The sequence below is a fragment of the Paramormyrops kingsleyae genome, chromosome 18 (genome assembly GCF_048594095.1).
Source record: "Paramormyrops kingsleyae isolate MSU_618 chromosome 18, PKINGS_0.4, whole genome shotgun sequence".
NCBI classification, from domain to species: Eukaryota; Metazoa; Chordata; class Actinopteri; order Osteoglossiformes; family Mormyridae; genus Paramormyrops; species Paramormyrops kingsleyae.
Genome location: NC_132814.1, coordinates 19816146 through 19835531, shown reverse-complemented (window position 1 = coordinate 19835531; position 19386 = coordinate 19816146). Strand labels below are relative to the sequence as shown.

At 53.8% G+C, this 19386-nt stretch overlaps 1 protein-coding gene across 8 annotated transcripts in view; it reads left to right on the top strand.

Annotated features, from left to right (window-relative positions):
- Window positions 1-18678, top strand: part of nol4lb (nucleolar protein 4-like b) — a 53990-nt gene extending 35312 nt beyond the window's left edge. For 7 of the 8 annotated variants that reach the window (XM_072702100.1, XM_023799000.2, XM_072702104.1 and 4 more), the window contains exons 6-12: window positions 12652-12729; window positions 14834-15132; window positions 16015-16194; window positions 16314-16502; window positions 16705-16824; window positions 16906-17110; window positions 17611-18678. In XM_072702100.1, coding sequence (XP_072558201.1) covers window positions 12652-12729; window positions 14834-15132; window positions 16015-16194; window positions 16314-16502; window positions 16705-16824; window positions 16906-17110; window positions 17611-17831 — 1292 coding nt within the window. In that variant the 3' untranslated portion in view covers window positions 17832-18678. The remainder of the gene's footprint in view (window positions 1-12651; window positions 12730-14833; window positions 15133-16014; window positions 16195-16313; window positions 16503-16704; window positions 16825-16905; window positions 17111-17610) is intronic. The other variant, XM_023798999.2, reaches the window with a different exon arrangement.
- The last annotated feature ends 708 nt before the right edge of the window (window positions 18679-19386 follow it).

Genomic DNA, 19386 nt, shown 5'->3' with positions numbered 1-19386 from the left:
ACACAGCCAGCATCTCGTTACGGGCTACAGTGTAATCAGTGTGACGGAGGGCAGTGTTTTGCTGTAAATTGAATATATTCCCGGACGTTGCGAACACACACAGCGGCAGGCGGGCGGGTCTGTGTTTACCGAGTGGCGCCGTGGTGACGGCCCTCCGTAATGGATCCGTGCCGAAACGCAGGGATACGTCTGCAGGGGCGTGAATCACCGCGAGGAGCCGTGTCGCCGTGGCCGGGGAGGGCATTCACATGCGTGTTTGTTCATTAAAGCTTCAGGAGAATCTGCCGGAAAGCCAACACGCCGCCAAGCAGCCCACGAGCTCGAATGTCTTGCGTCGCGTCTTTGGCTCGGAAGGATCTCGCCGGCAAGCTGGATTCAGAGAGCATATATATAATTGCGCAAATAAAATTTGCTTTTATTTGTATTTATTTATGTCCTTAATACCATTTTTTTAGGATGTTCTAGTTGTGCGTTGTGTACTTTTAAAATTTGTTCGCACTGTGGTTACTTGTCTGCACCGTTTAGAGTCTTTGCACTTTCTCCTTGCTTTGTACTGTATGTTTGTTTGTCTGGACTTGACATACCTCGCTACTTTATGCACCAGAATAAAGTTCATCTTGTCTTTATCTTTTCTTATCTAATGTGACCAATCAGATTGTGAATATTGTGATTCCGTGTTTTGGGGCAGGAGACCCCTTAATGCGTCCAGTCTCCATTTCGTGGTCTCCATTCGCTCCATTTGTGTTTTACCTAAAGCCACGTGTCACTAACCCACATGGATAGTAGCTTTTGGTAAAAACGGGGTCAAAGGGCATCTGCGTGAAGGCCGTTCCTGCCGGGGAACTCGGAAACGGAGGCGTCACAGCATGACCGCATTCGAATCACACTCGGCCGATCGCTGAGCTTCAGTTCCGGCAGTAACTGGTAAATAACAGGTAAAAGAGGAGAGATGCATTGAGCTGAGGATTTTGGGAGGATGTCGGGCCCCCATCCTGCTTTGTTAGGCCTCCACACACCTGTGGCCCCCGGGGCTTGTGTGTGTTTGTGAAGGGAGGGGGTGTGAACAGGTAACTATAGGAGCACCATTGTTCTGCCTGGGGAAGCTCCTTTCTTTGGTTTTAGAAAAGGTGGGAGGCGGGACAGGACTGGTGCATTATGGGGGAGAGCTTCTGTTCAGCTGGAGGAACGGGCTTCCAGTGCCAGTGAGGGCTGTTCAGACGGAGCTATCGGATGCCGTGTTTGTGGAAGCGTGTCAGGACTCTCCCTCACATGCGCGGTATGAGCCCCCTTTGATACCGCGACCCCATTGGCAGGGCTGCAGTGTCTTTCTGGATACAGCCTGAAGGCCCCCCCTGATAAATTGTGAGGCATCATGTGCACCCATCCACACCCCCACCACCAGATTTCCTGCATCCAGCATGTTAGTGTGTGTGTGTGTGTGTGTGTGTGTGTGTGTGTGTGTGTGTGCGCGCGCGCTTATGGGTGTGTGTGCGTGTGCGCTTACGGGTGTGTGTGTGTGGGGGTGTGTGTGTGTGTGCGCGCTTATGGGTGTGTGTGTGTGGGTGGGTGTGTGTGCGTGCGCGCGCACGCTTACGGGTGTGTGTGTGCGCCCGCGCACGCTTACGGGTGTGTGTGGGTGGGTGTGTGTGTGTGTGTGTGTGTGTGTGTGTGTGTGTTTGTGTGTGTGTGCGCGGGTGGGTGGGTGTGTGTGCGGGTGGGTGGGTGTGTGTGTGCGCGCACGCTTACGGGTCTGTGTGTGTGTGCTCGCTTATGGGTGTGTGTGTGTGGGGGTGTGTGTGTGTGTGTTTGTGTGTGTGTGCGCGGGTGGGTGGGTGTGTGTGTGCGCGCACGCTTACGGGTCTGTGTGTGTGTGCTCGCTTATGGGTGTGTGTGTGTGTGGGGGTGTGTGTGTGTGCGCGCGCTTATGGGTGTGTGTCTGGGAGAAGCTCTGTGGGTCAGAACTGTCTTCTGCCCTAATTTGAGTTTAGTCTCTTTCCACTGAGACAGTGAGGACCTTGTTAATAATTAACCAAATCCACCTCCTAGGCTCATAAAAATAATGAGTAAATGAGTTATTTTAAAGAAGGCCGGCTGAGCTCAGCTGCTGCCGCGTCCCCCTGTCAGTTCACACCCTGCGTTCATTGTTCACTGGCTGGTTGCAGATCATAAAGGTTTGTAGCGACCCGTCCATAGCACGCCTGATGTCACCCGCTGATGTCACCCCACTCCCCTTTACAGTCCCCTCATATTTTAACCGCTCCCATAAACTAGCCGACGGCCCAATCAGAACCCCGCAGATTTCCCAGCTATCTCTCCACCTGGGCTGTGGTGGGGGGCAAGATGGCCTGCTGCGGGGAGCCGGGGTAAAGTTTGCTCCATAAAGCTCCGAAACAGCCTGAAATGCGCTGGGGGGGTGTAAGCCTAGTGCCAAGGCCACGTCCTTTACGAGGGGAATCAAACTCCAAACGGCTCAGGTTCGATAAGATAAGGGCCGTAAAATGTGGCATCTCGCTGCCCCCACTGTGTGTTTGGGAGCATTGCTATCGTTTCTGTGTGCTTAAGGCGTTTGATTCCCTGTGGCCCAGGCTGCAATAGCACATGGGTATTCAGTTCCGACTGGAACCTGCCGGTCTGAAGAGGTGTTTGCACAATATGGGCTCCCAGTGTTGTGTTTGTGGGACCTGGGACTCCTATTATCGGGGGTGTTCTGCAAGCTCATCCATGTGCAGCATCAGCACTGAGACGTACAGGCCTGCGCCTCCACACCGTCACGTGTGCCGTGTATCTGTGACTGAGACCCGAGGAGGCTGCCCCTTAATGCAGTAAGTCATCCCTATAATGGCCACTTGATGCTCATTTTATCTGTACAAAATCAAACAGACTTAATTCTTTAGCACAACCATGCATGAGTCTGCTTCAGTGAGGCTGTCAACCCTCCCCTCCCCCCACCCTCGCTTCCAGCCCCCACTGCTCCTGGCTTTTTTCGCCGGAAGGAAATTAGATCAGATAATGTCCCGCTTGCTCCAGCCCTAGACTCAGGTCTGCCGGGAACCCTAACTAGCAGGTACCCCCGTGTGTCTCCGGGGACCCAAACGAGCAGGGACCCGGATGTGACTCCAGGGGCCCTAATAAGTGGAAACCCCCATGGTCCTCCAGGGGCCCTAATGAGCAGAGACCCCCCCCTGGCTGAAAGATAGGGCGACACGGCTCATTCACACCCCTCACAAACAGTGGCAGCTCACTGTGACTGCGGCATTGGGATAACAGCTCCACCTAAACCCTCTGTAAAATAACGCTGGGCATGGTGAGGTAAGGAGACTCTGCAAAGCCGCCCCTGCGCACGCAGCTCACCCCCCCCCCCCCCCCCCCACACTCACATACACACCGCACATTTACAGCCCCCTGCAGTGTGGGTCCACATAGTAAGACTTGACAGGACACCCAGGAAACACAACACCCCCAGCCCCACTGACCCAGGAACCCCAAATAATGGGCCTGTCCTAGTATGGACAAGTCCCTCCCCCTATGTGACAGAGCCCCTCCCCCAGTATGGAACCGATCCTCCACCATTGCGGCACAGCCCCTCCCCCAGTATGGAACCGATCCTCTACCATTACGGCACAGCCCCTCCCCCAGTATGGAACCGATCCTCTACCATTACGGCACAGCCCCTCCCCCAGTATGGAACCGATCCTCCACCATTACGGCACAGCCCCTCCCCCAGTATGGACCCGATCCTCCACCATTACGGCACAGCCCCTCCCCCAGTATGGACCCGATCCTCCACCATTACGGCACAGCCCCTCCCCCAGTATGGAACCGATCCTCCACCATTACGGCACAGCCCCTCCCCCAGTATGGAACCGATCCTCCACCATTACGGCACAGCCCCTCCCCCAGTATGGAACCGATCCTCCACCATTACGGCACAGCCCCTCCCCCAGTATGGACCCGATCCTCTACCATTACGGCACAGCCCCTCCCCCAGTATGGACCCGATCCTCTACCATTACGGCACAGCCCCTCCCCCAGTATGGACCCGATCCTCTACCATTACGGCACAGCCCCTCCCCCAGTATGGACCCGGTCCTCTACCATTACGGCACAGCCCCTCCCCCAGTATGGACCCGGTCCTCCACCATTACGGCACAGCCCCTCCCCCAGTATGGACCCGATCCTCCACCATTACGGCACAGCCCCTCCCCCAGTATGGGCCCGATCCTCCACCATTACGGCACAGCCCCTCCCCCAGTATGGAACAGATCCTCCGCCATTACGGCACAGCCCCTCCCCCAGTATGGAACCGATCCTCCGCCATTACGGCACAGCCCCTCCCCCAGTATGGAATTGACCCTTCGCTTGAATGACAGAACCCCTACATCCTTTACAACACCGCATCTTCCCCAGTATGGTACTGCTCCTTTTCTACTATAACACAGGCCCTACCCAGTGTAGCTCACCCCCTCCCCCCAAGTAGAAATCAGCCCCTCCCTCTGTCCCCGTGCAGAGACCTGCAGTTCATGTCTAGCAATGTCAGAGCTCTTTACACAGCCGTAACATGCACCGCGCTGCCTTCCTCTCATGCTCCCTCCCTCCCTCTCTTCCTCTGTCCCTGTGCTGCTCGCTCTTCAGAAGAGGGAGCAGGACACAAAGACTCGGCATGTGTAGAAACGCTGCTCCTGTGTGAGCAATACCAGGACTTGGCCCGCCACGCGTGAGGATCTAAAGGTGGAAACACACCTGGTTATACCCACCCTGCATTTTACCTGCAGTAACCATGGGGACCCTGTCCCTGCATACCCCAGATGGGGTACACCTTGGATGGGGTACGCCGTGTGCGGGGTATGCCTCGGACGGGGTATGCCACAGATAGGGTACGCCTCGGACGGGGTATGTCACAGATAGGGTACGCCTCGGACGGGGTATGCCACAGATAGGGTACGCCTCGGACGGGGTATGCCACAGATGGGGTACGCCTCGGACGGGGTATGCCACAGATGGGGTACGCCTCGGACGGGGTATGCCACAGATGGGGTACGCCTCGGACGGGGTATGCCACAGATGGGGTACGCCTCGGACGGGGTATGCCACAGATGGGGTACGCCTCAGGGTGGCTCATCACCACTCTCGCACACATCTTGTCACAGTCTCATGCTGTCTTTGGACTTGCAGGGTCTCTGAGCTTTATAACCCATAATATCTCCTTGGGAGAAGAGGCTGACTTTCAGTCCCAACATCCCCCCCAACCCAGTGCCTCCCCAGTCATGCTTGTGCCCGTCATCCCTCCATCTTCTGTCTCCTTTGTGCCGCTGGGTTGTAGTGTGAAAGCCGCCCCCTGCTTCCGCACACGCCAGGCTCACATTGTGCGCTGCTCAGCCCAAGGTTACGCGTGGGGGGCGGGGGCGCTCGGCAGCCGGGGGGGGGGGGGGCATTCTGAGCCTCCACTGCCTCTTCTGTCTTTCATCCCTCAAGGCCACAGCCAGCATGGGGAGGGGGGGCACGACACAGCTCAGACCCATCGCAGGAGCGTAAGGGACACAAGAGAGAGCCTCATGGCATGTCAGTGTTCAAGGGGGTGGCCGAATCAACCATGACCCCCCCCGTGTGATTTACACAACCAATGGTCTATGTAATGCTACCTACCTGTCTGTCTGCCTGCCTGTCTGTCCTATGCAGAGGGGCGGAGAGACACCCCTCGGCATCTCCACATTATGGCAGCATGGCTTATTTTAGTATGTCAGTTGACTTTGCATTTGGAATCTCTAGTTAAAGGGAGCTTCTGTTTGGACGTGACACATGTCCAGCTTGGGGGTCAAAGGGCATGGCATCAGCTAGCCTGCTCACCCTGTCTGTGGTGGAAATGTGTTTCTGGTGCAAAAATAATCTTTCCAAGCTAGGGCTGCACAATTAATCGTGAAAAAAAAACACAATCTCGATTTACACCTCTGTGCGATCTCATTTCTAAATTACAACGGTTCTTCTGTATTGTATTACATCAGCTGGATCAAAACAAGCGCTCCTACTCTTCCCCAGAGAGTCTCAAGCGTCCCATAATTCTGCATTCTCTTTAAAGGGTGCTTTTCCACCACACCAGGTACGGTACTTCAGCGTGGTTTTCCACTGGCATAAAAAATGGTACCGGTGCCGAATGACATCACAACGTGAGGCGGAGTCTTTTGTACTGAATTAGAAAAATGGCTGTAGTATATTATAGGGCTGGATGATGTGTGATATTAATATCAACATCATATTTTGTGCACATGCAATTCTTACATCGAGATTAAGATCAGGCTTTTTCTTACCTTCTTCAGAATGGACATGATGGCGGAGGGAGTTTAGGTTTTGCTAAAACGTTTTTAACGTTTTTAAAAAAAACTTATCAAGTTTTGCAATTCTTATTACTATTCCTTTTTGAGATTATCTAGTATAAGTTTAAAAATGTTTACCTCCGCTGCTTTTGCATGAGTGCTGCATGCATTGTCCGAGACAATTATAATCATTTATAGCCTTGCTGTTTAAATCGCTCCTAGATGGGTTTGTGAGAAATTTGTTGAACTCCTTTTTTGATTCCCCAAAATTTATTACAACAAAATCATATTGCAATACAATTGCAATTTTTTCTAATACTGTGCTGTCCTAGTATATTATACAAAATACTTTATTTCTCTGATTCTTCTGACCAGATCACTTAATTTATCCATGCATTCGTTACTGTTATTATTTATTTTATGTATCATTGTTTTGAGTTTTCAAGACAGTGGTTGTACTGCGTTTGAGGCAGGCTATTTGCATAACCAGTTGACAAAGAAAGCGTTTCAAGTCCCAGCCCAAAGTCCCGAATTGCCAAAAACTTTGGGTATTGGAACTTTTGGTATGTCTATGTTACTCTAATTGAATGGCCTACTGAGCATTTCCTTTCTTGTTGTCAGAAGTTGATATGCCGGTCCTGGATCAATCATATGTTTGGCACAGTCATATGTTGCGCTTTCATGAGTGCCATAAAAGTTTGAATTTGAGGAAATAATTGTTACAGAGAATCGTGATCTTAATTCTAAGCCAAATAATAGTGCAGCCCTACTCCAAACCGGCTTTATCTGTATTTCTGCTTATTCTTAAATCTGTCTGCAAGCTTCTCCAATCAGTTATCATTTTGTGTGGTGGGGTTTGTGAGTAAAAGCTGTACTGCTTGTGTATGCCTAGGGTGGGGCGACCTCGCATTCCTCGCGGCGGGATGGGGCCGTTAAGCGACAGCGCTCCCCGTCGAAACGTCTCCTGACCCCCGTGTCCTTAAGCAGCTCCCAAAGGTCCAGCCGTGCGAGCAGGGAGAGCCAGGAGCTCAAAAAAGGGAATTAGCGGCGAATGGGAGCGTAGGCGCGGCGACCGGGGGGGTAATGAGCAGGAGAGGCCATGTATTAACCATGATGGAATTCTAATGGCTTCCCCAGGAGGAGCGGACAGGCGAAATGTCAGCGGACGAGGCTGCCCCCCCCCCCCCCACCTCTCCATCCTTCATGGGGAGCCGAAATTGGAGCAAATTTAATTTACTGTAGTCAGGAGCTGAAAGGCCTGCAATGGCGTGGTGGGGGAGGGAGGGCCGTGGGTTGGGGTGGGGGTTATATACGAGGGTTCTTCAGGTAATAGCTGGACAGCCGAATATGTTGTTGTTCCTCCTTTGTCTAAAATTCAGTTCCCAGACTTTTATGCCTGTGCTTCTCTGTGAATGTATCCACATTTTAGTTGCACTGTGACTTGCAACGGCGATGGATGGGAGACGCACAGGCGGAGTTAGACGATATAGGGACACTCTGCTTGCACACTGGTGCGTCCCGTATGAAGAGCAAATCAATACCCTCCCCCCCAACTCTCATGTATAAGCTGAGCAGGTTTTAGCTGAGATGTTCTCAGTTAATGGATGGCATGTGTACTGTCCTGGGCACCATGGTGTCTCAGTGGATGGCGCTGTTTCCTTAACCATCCAGGGGTGTGGGTTTGAATCCCGCCTCTGCTCTGTATGTGTGGAGTTTGCATGCTCTCCCCGTGTTGCAAAGGTTTCCTTCTGCAGTCCAAAGCCATGCAGGCACTTCTCTAAATTGTGTGTAGTGTATGATTGTGTGTATATACTCTATGAGGGACTAACATTGGGGTGTAACCCAGCCGTGTGACCTATGAGATCTGCGATTGGCGCCAGGCCCCTTCATGACCTCAAGCAGGATAAGCAAGTGGAGGATGGATGGATGTTCACAGTCCTCTGTGAATCTGGAGCCAAGGCTCCGTGTGCTCGAGCTGAAGCTTGCAGGTGGAGATGATCTCTGACAGGCCCCGAGGCATGGAGGACTTCTATCGAGCTTTTCCCCTAAGGTGGCACGCATGGGAAGGCGGGGCTCCCTCTTTGGCAATTTAACTGAGCCCTTCTGATTGGTCAGCCAAGTAGGGAATCGATCAAATCAACCGATCGCTCGGGGGGGGATCCGGGCCCAGCTGGTGGGAGGGGCTCACTGGGAGTGCAGAATGGTTCGATTTTCTGTTTCCGCTGTATCAGTAAGGCAGGGAAAATAGCAGCACAGGGGACAGGTGCTGGGCTAGAGGCATCCCCAGGATGACGAATGGGCGGGACTTTCCCATATGGCCAATCACATGGCAGATTACTATACACAAATGCCTGGGTCCCATCCTCTTCCTCCCCATGTGCCAGCCATCCTCTTCCTCCCTGTATAAGCACGACAGCTCCATGTGACGTTCTGCTCCTGGTGTGTGACGGCAGGGTGTGGACTCATAGGCCCAAACGTCATCCTTCTGTTAGAGTTTTTTCTCTGTGTTGGGGGTCGGTGTGCTATTGTCCCTCATTAAATCGTTACACATTCATGTTCCTATACGCTTCATCACGGGTATATGGCAGCCGGCTGGACGCCCTGATGACGGCCATCCCAGGACCCCCGAGCCCGGCCCGAGCCGGCCTGCCCATTCTCACTTTCCCCTGCATTGTCTCGCCTGTCACACAGACACCGAAATGGTAATATATGTAAATAGGAGCCTAAGTGGGAGAAACACGCGCACACACACAGACACACGCGCACACACACAGACACACGCGCTCCCACGCACGCGGCCAACGAGGGCCGCCTTTGATTAAATTGCCCCCCCCCCTCCCCTCGCTCTCCTTTTGCTCCTTGTTGTTTTCTCTCCCTGGTTCGCATTTTCCCTTTTGTCCGTCGTTCGCCTCCCCCCCCCCACAGGAGGAAGCTGGTCCCTTTAACAAGGGCCTGCTATATACCAGCCCTTCCCCCACCCCCCCCCCCCACCCCCCAGTTTATCTGACTCCCTCTTGCTGATCGGTCCAGGTTGAGGTTTCTCCTAATCAAGCTGTGGGGTCCATGTCAAAATAGACACCGTTCACACAAAGCCACTGTGCTGATCTTAGGGGCTAAATGTAGGTGTAATTGGATTGATCTTTGATGACATTCCCTTACCTGATGTTTCCCACCAAAAGCAATTTAATTTTAGACTGTCTCTTTATGAATATCGAAAATGAATAGGAGTCACGGGGAAAAAAGCCACAGTGAAAGGAGTAAGGGGATATTGGTGTGATTCCGGTGGCTGTCCTCTGGGTTTGTGTGGAAAATGACGTGTGTGTGTGTGCGCGTGTGTGTGTGCGTACGCGTGTCTGTGTGCGTGCGCATGTGTGTGTGCGTGTGTGTCTGTGTGCGTAATATACAGACATACAGAGGACAAAGTGACGATGAAGCTGTATTAATTCACAGAGAAGATGACAGTAGGTGCCAGTCTGCTGTTCTCTCCTCAACTGTGCCCCCCCCCCCCCCCCCAAGAGAGAGAACTCAGTCAGTCTGGAGGAGCAAAGAATCCTGGGTGCTCTTGCCTCACCATCCCAATGTGTGAAGACTGAACGTAACGGACAAAGACGTAAACGTTTTACGCAGAGCCGCACAACGCTGTCGGGCTAAAATTCCTAACCGATGGAATAAGACACAGACAGATAAGATCTCCTCACACATAGTGCTGCCACATGCGCCCGCCCTGCCGGGGTACAGACATGCCCCCTGTTCCCAGAGGGCTGGCTGCTCCACTCCCTGTCTGCCCACCCGGACCCCGGCTCCCGTCCCCGTCACCAGTCTCACAAAAAGCTTCCTTTGTCCCTCTTTTTTTTAAAAAAAAAAAAAAACAAAACAATAATGTGTATTGAGCTGGGTGAATTATAAGGGTCCCTGTCCCGTTCCTCTCCCCCGCAGGCCGAACCCAGGGTGGGGGGGGGGGGATTGGGGCCCATTCAGCAGCCCCACCATTACCACCAGGGGGGAGGGGGCCTCTCTCAGACACGTACTACGTATGCGGGTTCGAGCAAGCACCCAGGACCGAGGTTAGCGTCTGCCAGGTGACCGTACGGGAAGTGAGGTGGCCGGGGGCTTGGAGTGGGCCGCCTGTCGCGTCCGGTTAGCGCCACGTTGTCCTGCCGAGGCTGCCTGAGCGTAATGAGGCTGGGCGCCCCCCCCCCCCCCCCCCCCAGCGCCGTACCAGGTCCCCCCCCACCCCCAGCCTCCCTCTGCACAATGACATGCTTTTAACTGCCCCCCCCCAGAGCCCCCCATTCAGCCACGCCCCATGAATGGGGAGCCTTATATCCTGAGGAACACTTGCTGTCTCTTCATCGCCTTGGAGACGGCAGGTGACAGTAAAGCCCGACGTCGCTGAGAGGCGCGGGGACCCCCGGAGGCCGAGCGCGGTACAGCGAGAGGGCTGCCTCTGCCTGGGAGACACATCCCTCTGAGGTCTGAAGGCACCTTGAGGCCCCCACAGGGAAGGACCTGCGTCTTGAGCTGTCACATTGGGCGGGACACAGGTTCAGTGCTGGGGAGGGTCTTCAGGGCCACACCAAAATGCGTGTGATCAGACTGTCACAGCTCATCCCTCTCTCTCCTGTCCCTCGCTCCTCACCCTGAGTTTGCTTCCAGGGTCAGCCAGCTTTCTGTTGGGTGGGGGGTGAGGGGGGTGCTGGGGGCGTCCTCATGATTTCAGCAGGAGGGGTGCATGCATTGGCTGGCGGGGGGGGGGGGGGGGGGTCAAGCAAAAGCCAGTGGGAAGTGGCTTGTTGCTATGGGGATGCCAGCCCCCGTGTCAGCATGGGGGGGGGGGGGTGTGCAGCTTCTTACCAGGATAATCCACTGTAATCCTGCAAAGGGGAGCCAGCCTGGGCCCCCCCCCCCCCCCACACACACACCCCAGGGAAATGGGAGAGGTGGAAGTGAAAGAATTAGCATCTGTTACTGCCTGCGTGGGGGTCTGCTTGGCCGTGAGGGGGTGGGGGGAGGTTCAGGCCATCGGAGAGACAGGTTACTCCCTCTAAGCCCCCCCTCCCATCTGCTTACACAACCCAGTTATGGCTGCGTTCCGTCGGTGGGCTAACAAATGCTAATTGTGTGTGTTTTATTATTATAAGCATAACTGGATAATTGTAGGTGCGTGTGAGAACAGCGGCAGCCCCCATCACAGCCTGCTGGATCTCGCTCACACATGTTAAACAAACCGTTATCGATCTCCGGTCCGCGGCGGCGTGGGGAGCGTTGTGCCTCGCGATGTAAACACAGGGTTATGCACCTGCTGTCAGCCCTGTTGGAGCAAGGGCCTGTCAGTCACATTCCCAAGCCCCGATTGGCCGAGGGGGCGGTCATAGTGGTGATAGGATCGTCGCTCCCTCCCTCTCAGGGAGCGGTTCGGGCTGAAAACCCGGTGACAGACTTTCACAGCCTCCATTAGAGCTCAGAGCAGGGAGACACAGGGAAGATGGAGACTCTGGGCCAGATAGAGAAGGCCTCAGGAAGGGACCCCAGCTGGAGGTCTGCCTGAGAAACCTGCAGACTCTCCCTTACATACTCTAACACCTACGACACGCGGAAAAACACTGTTTGTTTTAAGGGTGCGTTGGGTGTATTGTGGGAGTGGTCACATGGTACACAGCCTGGCACCTGCAGTGTTGCCTCTACTCAAATCCTAACCCTACTCATTCATTCAGGTGTCCATTCCCACGCAGTCAAGGTCTGGGAATCCCTCATGACCAGTGGGGACTGGCACTTTAGTTGTACACCAAAACCAGGTCAGTTATTGGCCTGCTGATACACCTGAGAAAAAGTCTGATTGGATAACAATAATCTGCAATTAATTTGCACCAATCAGAAGTGCAGATGCTGACATGCCACATCCTATACGGCAGATTGAATTATGATTGAAATTAATTTGTTTACTCTTGAATACAGACTGTATTAGATTGTTTTGTGTGACTTTTTAAATATATTTAGAGGTTTGTATGTAGTATTATTCGATGGGACAGGTAACTTGAGACAGAACAGTAAATGTGAATGACAGTCTTTTCTGATTTAAATCATTGTGTATGAGTGTCGACCATTTGTGGGATTCAGCCCAAGGCGTCGGCGAGGGTCCAGTGCAGACAGGTGTGGGAGTCAAGTGTCATCCAGTGACATGGCCGACCGGCGGCCCCCATGCATTTGGATTCTGACCGCACTCCCTCCCAGCCTGCCAAGCGCCGTCGTGGGTTAACATGGCTTTAAGTTGGGAGATAGTTGAAGGAAAGAGTGTATTTGGGGTTGGGTGGACAAGTTATGGTTAGATTTTTTTTTTTTAAAGGCGCACAGGAGAAACACCTGGGTAGATTCCCAGAAAATCAAAAGCCGTCACAAGAGGAGGAAGAAGCCAGACCCGCAAGTGAGTGAGAGAATGCGAGTGCTGCTCCCAGGAGCTGAGCTGCTTAATTCAAGGTCATCGTGCCGGATTTGAAACCAGCCAATTACACGGCTCTCCATTTGTAATTTGGTAATGGCAGTAAATGGCAGCGCCGTGAGTGGTGAGTTAGCAGGGGGCCCAAGCAAAAATGCTGCAGCTTTATGGGGTTAGCGGGGCTGTGGGCGAGCGTTCGGAGGCCCCCCCCCCACCTAGGGCCACACTGACCACGCTGTCACCGTGACGTCTGAAGCCGCGGCCTCCTTCTCACTCTGCAGCCGACGGCACGTTGGCACTTCTCCAGCGTGATGTCGGGACACTGTGCCTTTGTTCTGTCGGCGTGCTCCTCTCCTGCCCCCCGCTTTCACGGGCACCATGTGACTGCGCGTCTGTATTGCAGTGCGTGTCGGGGGAGGGGGCACACACTGACATGGGAGCCATCAGGCGGCAGGGACCCTGTAAGCCCCCTGTTTGGGCCCAACTCTCAGTTCTTGGCATCTTCCAGAATGTGAAGCGATACAAGGGCTTCCTGGTGCGCAGGTCCTTGACACCCCCCCCCCCCCCCCCACAGGCTTCCCATCCTGTGTACAGCGTGCCATAGCAGAAATAGGTCACTGGCCCTTTAAGAGCCGCAGGGAGGGGCAGCACAGCAGCCCCAGTGCACCGGTGCAGTGCTCTTGCAGGGGGTTTGTGTAGGTCTGTCCAGAATTAGGCTAGCATCACTCTGCACACATGAATACTCTTTATACCCTAATAAATCCACCCCTGTCCCTCTGCCTCCCCCCCCCACACTCCCCCCCTCCGTCATTGCTCTTCATCTCCCCCACACTCTGACCCGCTTCTTAATTCTCCTTCTGTCTCTCTCCTCCCCCTGTACTGCTGATTTCCTCATAGGCACTCCCCCCCCCCCCCCCCCCGCTCCTCACATGCACCAAATGGCTTGCTCCCCCGCCTCTCCTTTTCATAGCCCCCCCCCCCATGCTCATCCTGATCTCGGCATTCACCCCCTCCACACACCCCCCATGGATATGTCAGAGGTCTTTCGTCTTCCCTGATACTTCCTCGTTAAGGCCCTTAATTAATAATTAATCAGCACGCCTATGGGACGGAGATGCTCAGAGACGAGAGCGTTATGAGAATGTTATGGGAAAGTTGCAGCATTCAGCACGTTCCCAGCCTCCCGTCAGCGGTTGGGTTACTGCTGTCTCACTGTCCCCCACCCCCACCCCCACCCCCAGCAGGCCTGCGCCAGCGGGGCCCCCACCCACAGCCGCCTCGTCATAGCAGGGAGGTATAACTTCCCCCAGGGTGACGTTTAGACACCGTAATCAGCCACTGTTAAGGAGCCCGACAAAGTACGGCCTGCCCAGAGGGAGGTGCCAAATAACCGTCTTGGGGGGGTCAGTGTCTAACTGTTTGTTCCTTGAGCCTGCCTGGCTCTGTCCACCTGACGGTGATTCCAGGCGACCTCGCCTACTTCTTCATTAATACTGTGAACAGAAAGCGAGATGCTAATCGAGCGCAGTTACAAAGGCACAACAGCACTATTTCAGGATCGGACCTGATCATGGGACACAGCCGATGGTTTAATTTGACAGAACACGTCCGGAATAGATTCAGACCTGGCTCCTTATTCACCACACCGTCGTGAATCGCCTGGCTATCACCCAGCGCTGACCCTGCTCCAGATTGGACCTATGTAATTCAGTAATCCAGCCAGTACCACGCCTTGCCACCACCAATGCGCGCAGCGTGACCGTGTGACCACCTCTGTATTCCACTACACCCCTCCTGGAGTAGTGCTTTTAACTGCAAACAGCGCCCTCTACTGTCGGCTAGTGGCAACCATATTTGCATGTGTTTTCCCAGACGGAATGTAATCAGCTGGCATGTATCAACGGAGCCAAGGTGTCCTGTTGTATCTGCAGCCTGTGCGGAAACACCAGCAGATATAATGCTCAAAGACCCGACCACATTTATGAAAGCTTAATAAATGTATTCATGGCTGCACTGGCGGTCACAAAAATGCCCAGTCTACATCTGTCTGATCATGTGACACCCACATTCCCCCCCCCCCCCACCGCAACAGATGATTCGTCTTCGGAGAGCGGCAGTGGGAATGGCATGCTCAGTCTGACTCCCCCATCTGCGGGCGCGGCACCCTCGTCCCAGAACCCTAGTGCGGGCCCGTACAGCGAGGTGAACGGCACCGGCGCCGGCTGCCCCCTGGATTTCAGCATCACATCCTCTTCCTCCTCCTGTGATGACCGGCAGCCCGCAGGGGCCTCACTGGGCCCCTTCCAGCCCGACCCCCCTGACGGCCTGCGCAGGAAGTACCCCAGCAAGCCCGCGCACCTGGACGGCCACGTCAGGGATTACAACAACAAGGTGGGGGCACAAACCACAGGAGGATTCTTTAATGAAACTACTGAGGGTCTTTTTTTTTCCTTTTTCTTTCCTCTAATTTAAAAAAAGGTGGGATCATGTCTATTATACACATCGCTGTCATATATTATCTTGTTTTTCTACTACAAGTATAGCTGAGGAAATCTTTTAGTGTCATGCTCTGTCCAATATCAGTGTGGTCCAAATGCCAGCAGCGAATATCTGTACGTGCTCCACACGTGCTCACGGCCTAGCTGTACATGAGGAGCCCTTCCAAGGCCTCTCTCCTAATGAGCCTGGAGCCCATAATCGCTCCCCAGCTCTGGGGGGGGGAAAAAACTATAGTAAAGCCGCTTCAGAAATATTAGACGTGTCAGAGTCATTCACACAGACTGGCGTGCTTTTCTCACTCTGAAGGCCTGATGGAAAGTCGCTAAGCGGAATGCTTCAATACATCCCTCGGCACTCGTAAAGGCAGACACGTAGCTTGAACACGGACGTGCAGCCATCGTTAACAATGCGCTAATCAAAAGATTTTGCTTGTCCAGCAGTCACTCCAAATTGACAAAGGTGTTCCACAAAGGTGGCTGCCTTGACGGGGACAGTCCTTATTGATTGTGCATCTGTGAAGGTCTGAGAAAAAAGGCAGGCCTTCGAGAGCAACTGAAAAGGCCAGGGAGACCATCCCGCCTCAGAAAAGATAGAAAGGCAAAGGGGTCCAGGCAGGAAGAATGGGAAGGCTTGTCGTGGGCGCTGATGAACCAGCCTCGTTGTCAGAAGGCGGGCAATGATAGGGGGCCGAGTGACATGAGGTCATTAAGAAAGCACCCAATTATTTGGAGTGACCTTGGACGTTCACAACCCCCTCCGCCTCTCTGTGGGCAGTCTCCACCCTACGGCTCAAGGAGCTACGACTCTGTGAAGACGGAGCCCGGAGCAGAGGATCTGACAGTGAGCCGGGTCCAGGCCGGAGATGACGACGACGACGACCACGACGACCATGACGACAGCGACAAGATCAACGACACCGAGGGGGTGGACCCGGAGAGACTGAAAGCCTTCAATGTAAGTATGTCAGCCATACTGCTGGGTCACCCGCATGCTGGAGCCGTGTTCAAGCTGTGCCTCATTCTCCTTTGTCCTTGCACACCCCCACCCCCCCCCACCCTCACCACTTTGGGCAGATGTTTGTAAGGCTCTTCGTGGATGAGAACCTCGACCGCATGGTGCCCATCTCCAAGCAGCCCAAGGAGAAGATCCAGGCCATCATCGAGTCGTGCAGCCGTCAGTTCCCCGAATTCCAGGAGCGAGCCCGCAAGCGTATACGCACCTACCTCAAGTCCTGCAGACGGATGAAGAAGAACGGCATGGAGGTACTGGCATGTGTGGGGGGTGGGGTCTCACAGGAGGCGGGGAGTGTGGGTGGGGGGGCTGTATTAGTCTGGGCTCCGCCTGCCAGCTGTGCCTCCCAGTTCTGTTAAGTTAGGGCACGTTGTTCCCCGAAGGCAGGGCCATTAATTTGCTGGTGTGTTCCAGCACACCACCCGCCCCAGTAACCCTTTGCTCTCCCGCCAGACGCGGCCGACGCCCCCGCACCTCACGTCCGCCATGGCCGAGAACATCCTGGCGGCTGCCTGTGAGAGCGAGACGCGCAAGGCGGCCAAGAGGCTGCGTCTGGACACATACCAGGCGGCGGTGAGTGCCATCCCGCGCAGAGAGGCCCGGGTTTCGGTGCCTTTCGGACACAGTGAGTCTGACGCTGACTTCCCTCCCCAGGAAGAACAGATTGCACTAGACAAGCCGGGCACACGGGAGCTGGCCCCCCTGACACACCCGGCGTACTCCCTGGCCGCCTCAACCTACCCCCAGGACCAACTCTACATCAACGGCGGGCTCAGCTACAGTTACCGTGGTTACGGGGGCCTGGGCGCCAGTATGCAACACCCCGTCTCCCTGACAACCGGTGCAGCACAGAGCAACGGTGATTGCACGTTTCTTTATTTGGCAGGCAAAGCGTAGATGCTCCAAGTTATCAGTATTTTAATGACAAGCCTGTTAATAACAGAACCCTTTTAGAAATGTGATAATTCGTGTCCCTTTTAGATCAGGAGTCACTGCACTGAAAGAAAACTGTTATTTCAGCTTAATGTGATTTCAGTTCACTCTGGGTGTATAAAAACCACAACAATCAGCTTGGAAAGGGGAAATTTTCACTTTTCCTATTTTCTATCATGATATCACGGCATTTGTTTAAATTCTGTTAATTCATTGATCTGTTAATCTGATGTTTACTGTTTGTTAGTCACATGTCTGATCTCCCCCAAGGATTCCTCACTAGCCCTGCACTACATTGATGGTGCAAATCTGACTGATCAGGCCTGTCTGAGAATTCCATGCCAGCCCCCGTACCACACTGTGTAGATTTGACTGATCAGGCCTGTCTGAGAATTCCTCAGTAACCCTGTGCCACTCTCTCTCCAGGGCCGACTGACCTCAGCATGAAGTCTCTGGCTTCTAACTCCTCATCCTCCAGCTCCAACAGCCATGGACGGGGTGGGGGGGGCAGTGTGAGCCACTCATCGCAGCTGAGCCCCACCGAGATCACGGCAGTGCGGCAGCTCATCGCCGGTTACCGCGAGTCAGCTGCATTCCTGCTGCGCTCAGCCGACGAGCTGGAGAGCCTGATCCTGCAGCAGAACTGAGCCCCCCCCCCCCCTGCCCAAGCCGCCCCCCCTCCTGCTGTACACCCTCACGTCCCACCACTTCCTCACCATCCTCATCCTCAGCTCCTCCTCCTTCAGCGACAATTTTGGGGCGGAAAACTGCATCGCTCCACCATCACTGTAAAAAAAAAAAAGGGGGGGGGGGGGGGAGAGAAGTTCGGCAGAAGCTGAGAATCTACCAAGTGGTGTGTTTGTTGCACAGCTGGAAGCAGGAGAGTGCTGGCAGTCTGGGCCGGACTGGGCCACATCACTCCTTTATGGTGTCACGGTACTGCACTGACCCAGAGCACCCAGCGCTGGTCTCATCAAACAGCTGCTTGAGGAACAGACTGTACTTTTCTACTAAACTCATTCCTTAATGACAATTATTTTGTGTTAATTTAATGTTTCTGTTTTGAGGGCCATTGAATATTTTTGTGTCTGTTAAGCTACTGAAAAAAGTTGTGACTTACCGGATGGCACTAACCCTACGGAAACACTTTGAGCAGCATTTGGGGGGGGGGCCCGAGAAAGGGAAAGGGACAGGGAATAAAAGTGGACTTTGCTCACTGTAAATACGCTCTCTGTGTTCTGAAGCACTTTGCCCCCCAGCCCAATCGACTCTGCCCTTGGGAGAAACACTCCGTTTATGCATACTGTATGGAAACACCCTGCTTGTTTTATTTTTATTTTTTTCCTCTTACGTGGAAATACCTCAGATGTACATAGCGTCCCTCTGCCCCCACCCCATCCCTACCGAGTCTAAACCAACGACCTGCGTGTCACCAGCTTTCTGAGAAAAGAAGCACGCTGGAAAATAAACACGGCTTCTGCAGCTTCACAGTAAGGCTGGTTGTTGAGATTTTTTATGTACGTAAGCAGACCTCAGAACAGCATTGTTCACGGTGTCGGGGCACCGAGATGGACAAGGCTGGCTGGGTGTGAGCTGTCGACATCCTTATCAGACTGGGGAGTTTCTGTGGGCAGCTACGTTCCTCTGCTCCCCCATAGCCTTACTGTTTAATAGCCCACCACATCTGGGTGGGACCCACTTGGTTCTCTACTGAGTTTTCCCTCTTTCTTGGTCTTCAGATCCATTCAGCTGTCAACATCTGAGTGGGCCTGCCGTACCCGGGTTTCCTCATGATGGCCATTAACTAAGCTGCTATGGACCAGACCTTTGCCACAGACCTGTAACCTCAAGCCAGGATACCAGCCTCCTTCACAACCAGAGCACCTCAGACGTTCAGGAACACAGACGGGCAACAACGACAGACTTGGCCAAAAACAAACGAACGAAGAAAAAAAAAAACCTCCAAGCTGGTCGATTCTTACTGCTTCACACTCGGAATTTGAACCTCTTCCTCTTTTTTGCAGGGCTGTGTTCTATCATTTTAATCTGCTTTTTTCACTGTTCACTGGGACATCGGTACCCTTCATTAGACATTCGGCACAGTGAGAAGATTCTGAGGCCGTAACGGCGCCCTTCGCTGCCCAGTCACGCCCTGGGATCACTGTGGGATTCCGCTTTCAGCCTGGGACTGGTCTGGACCGC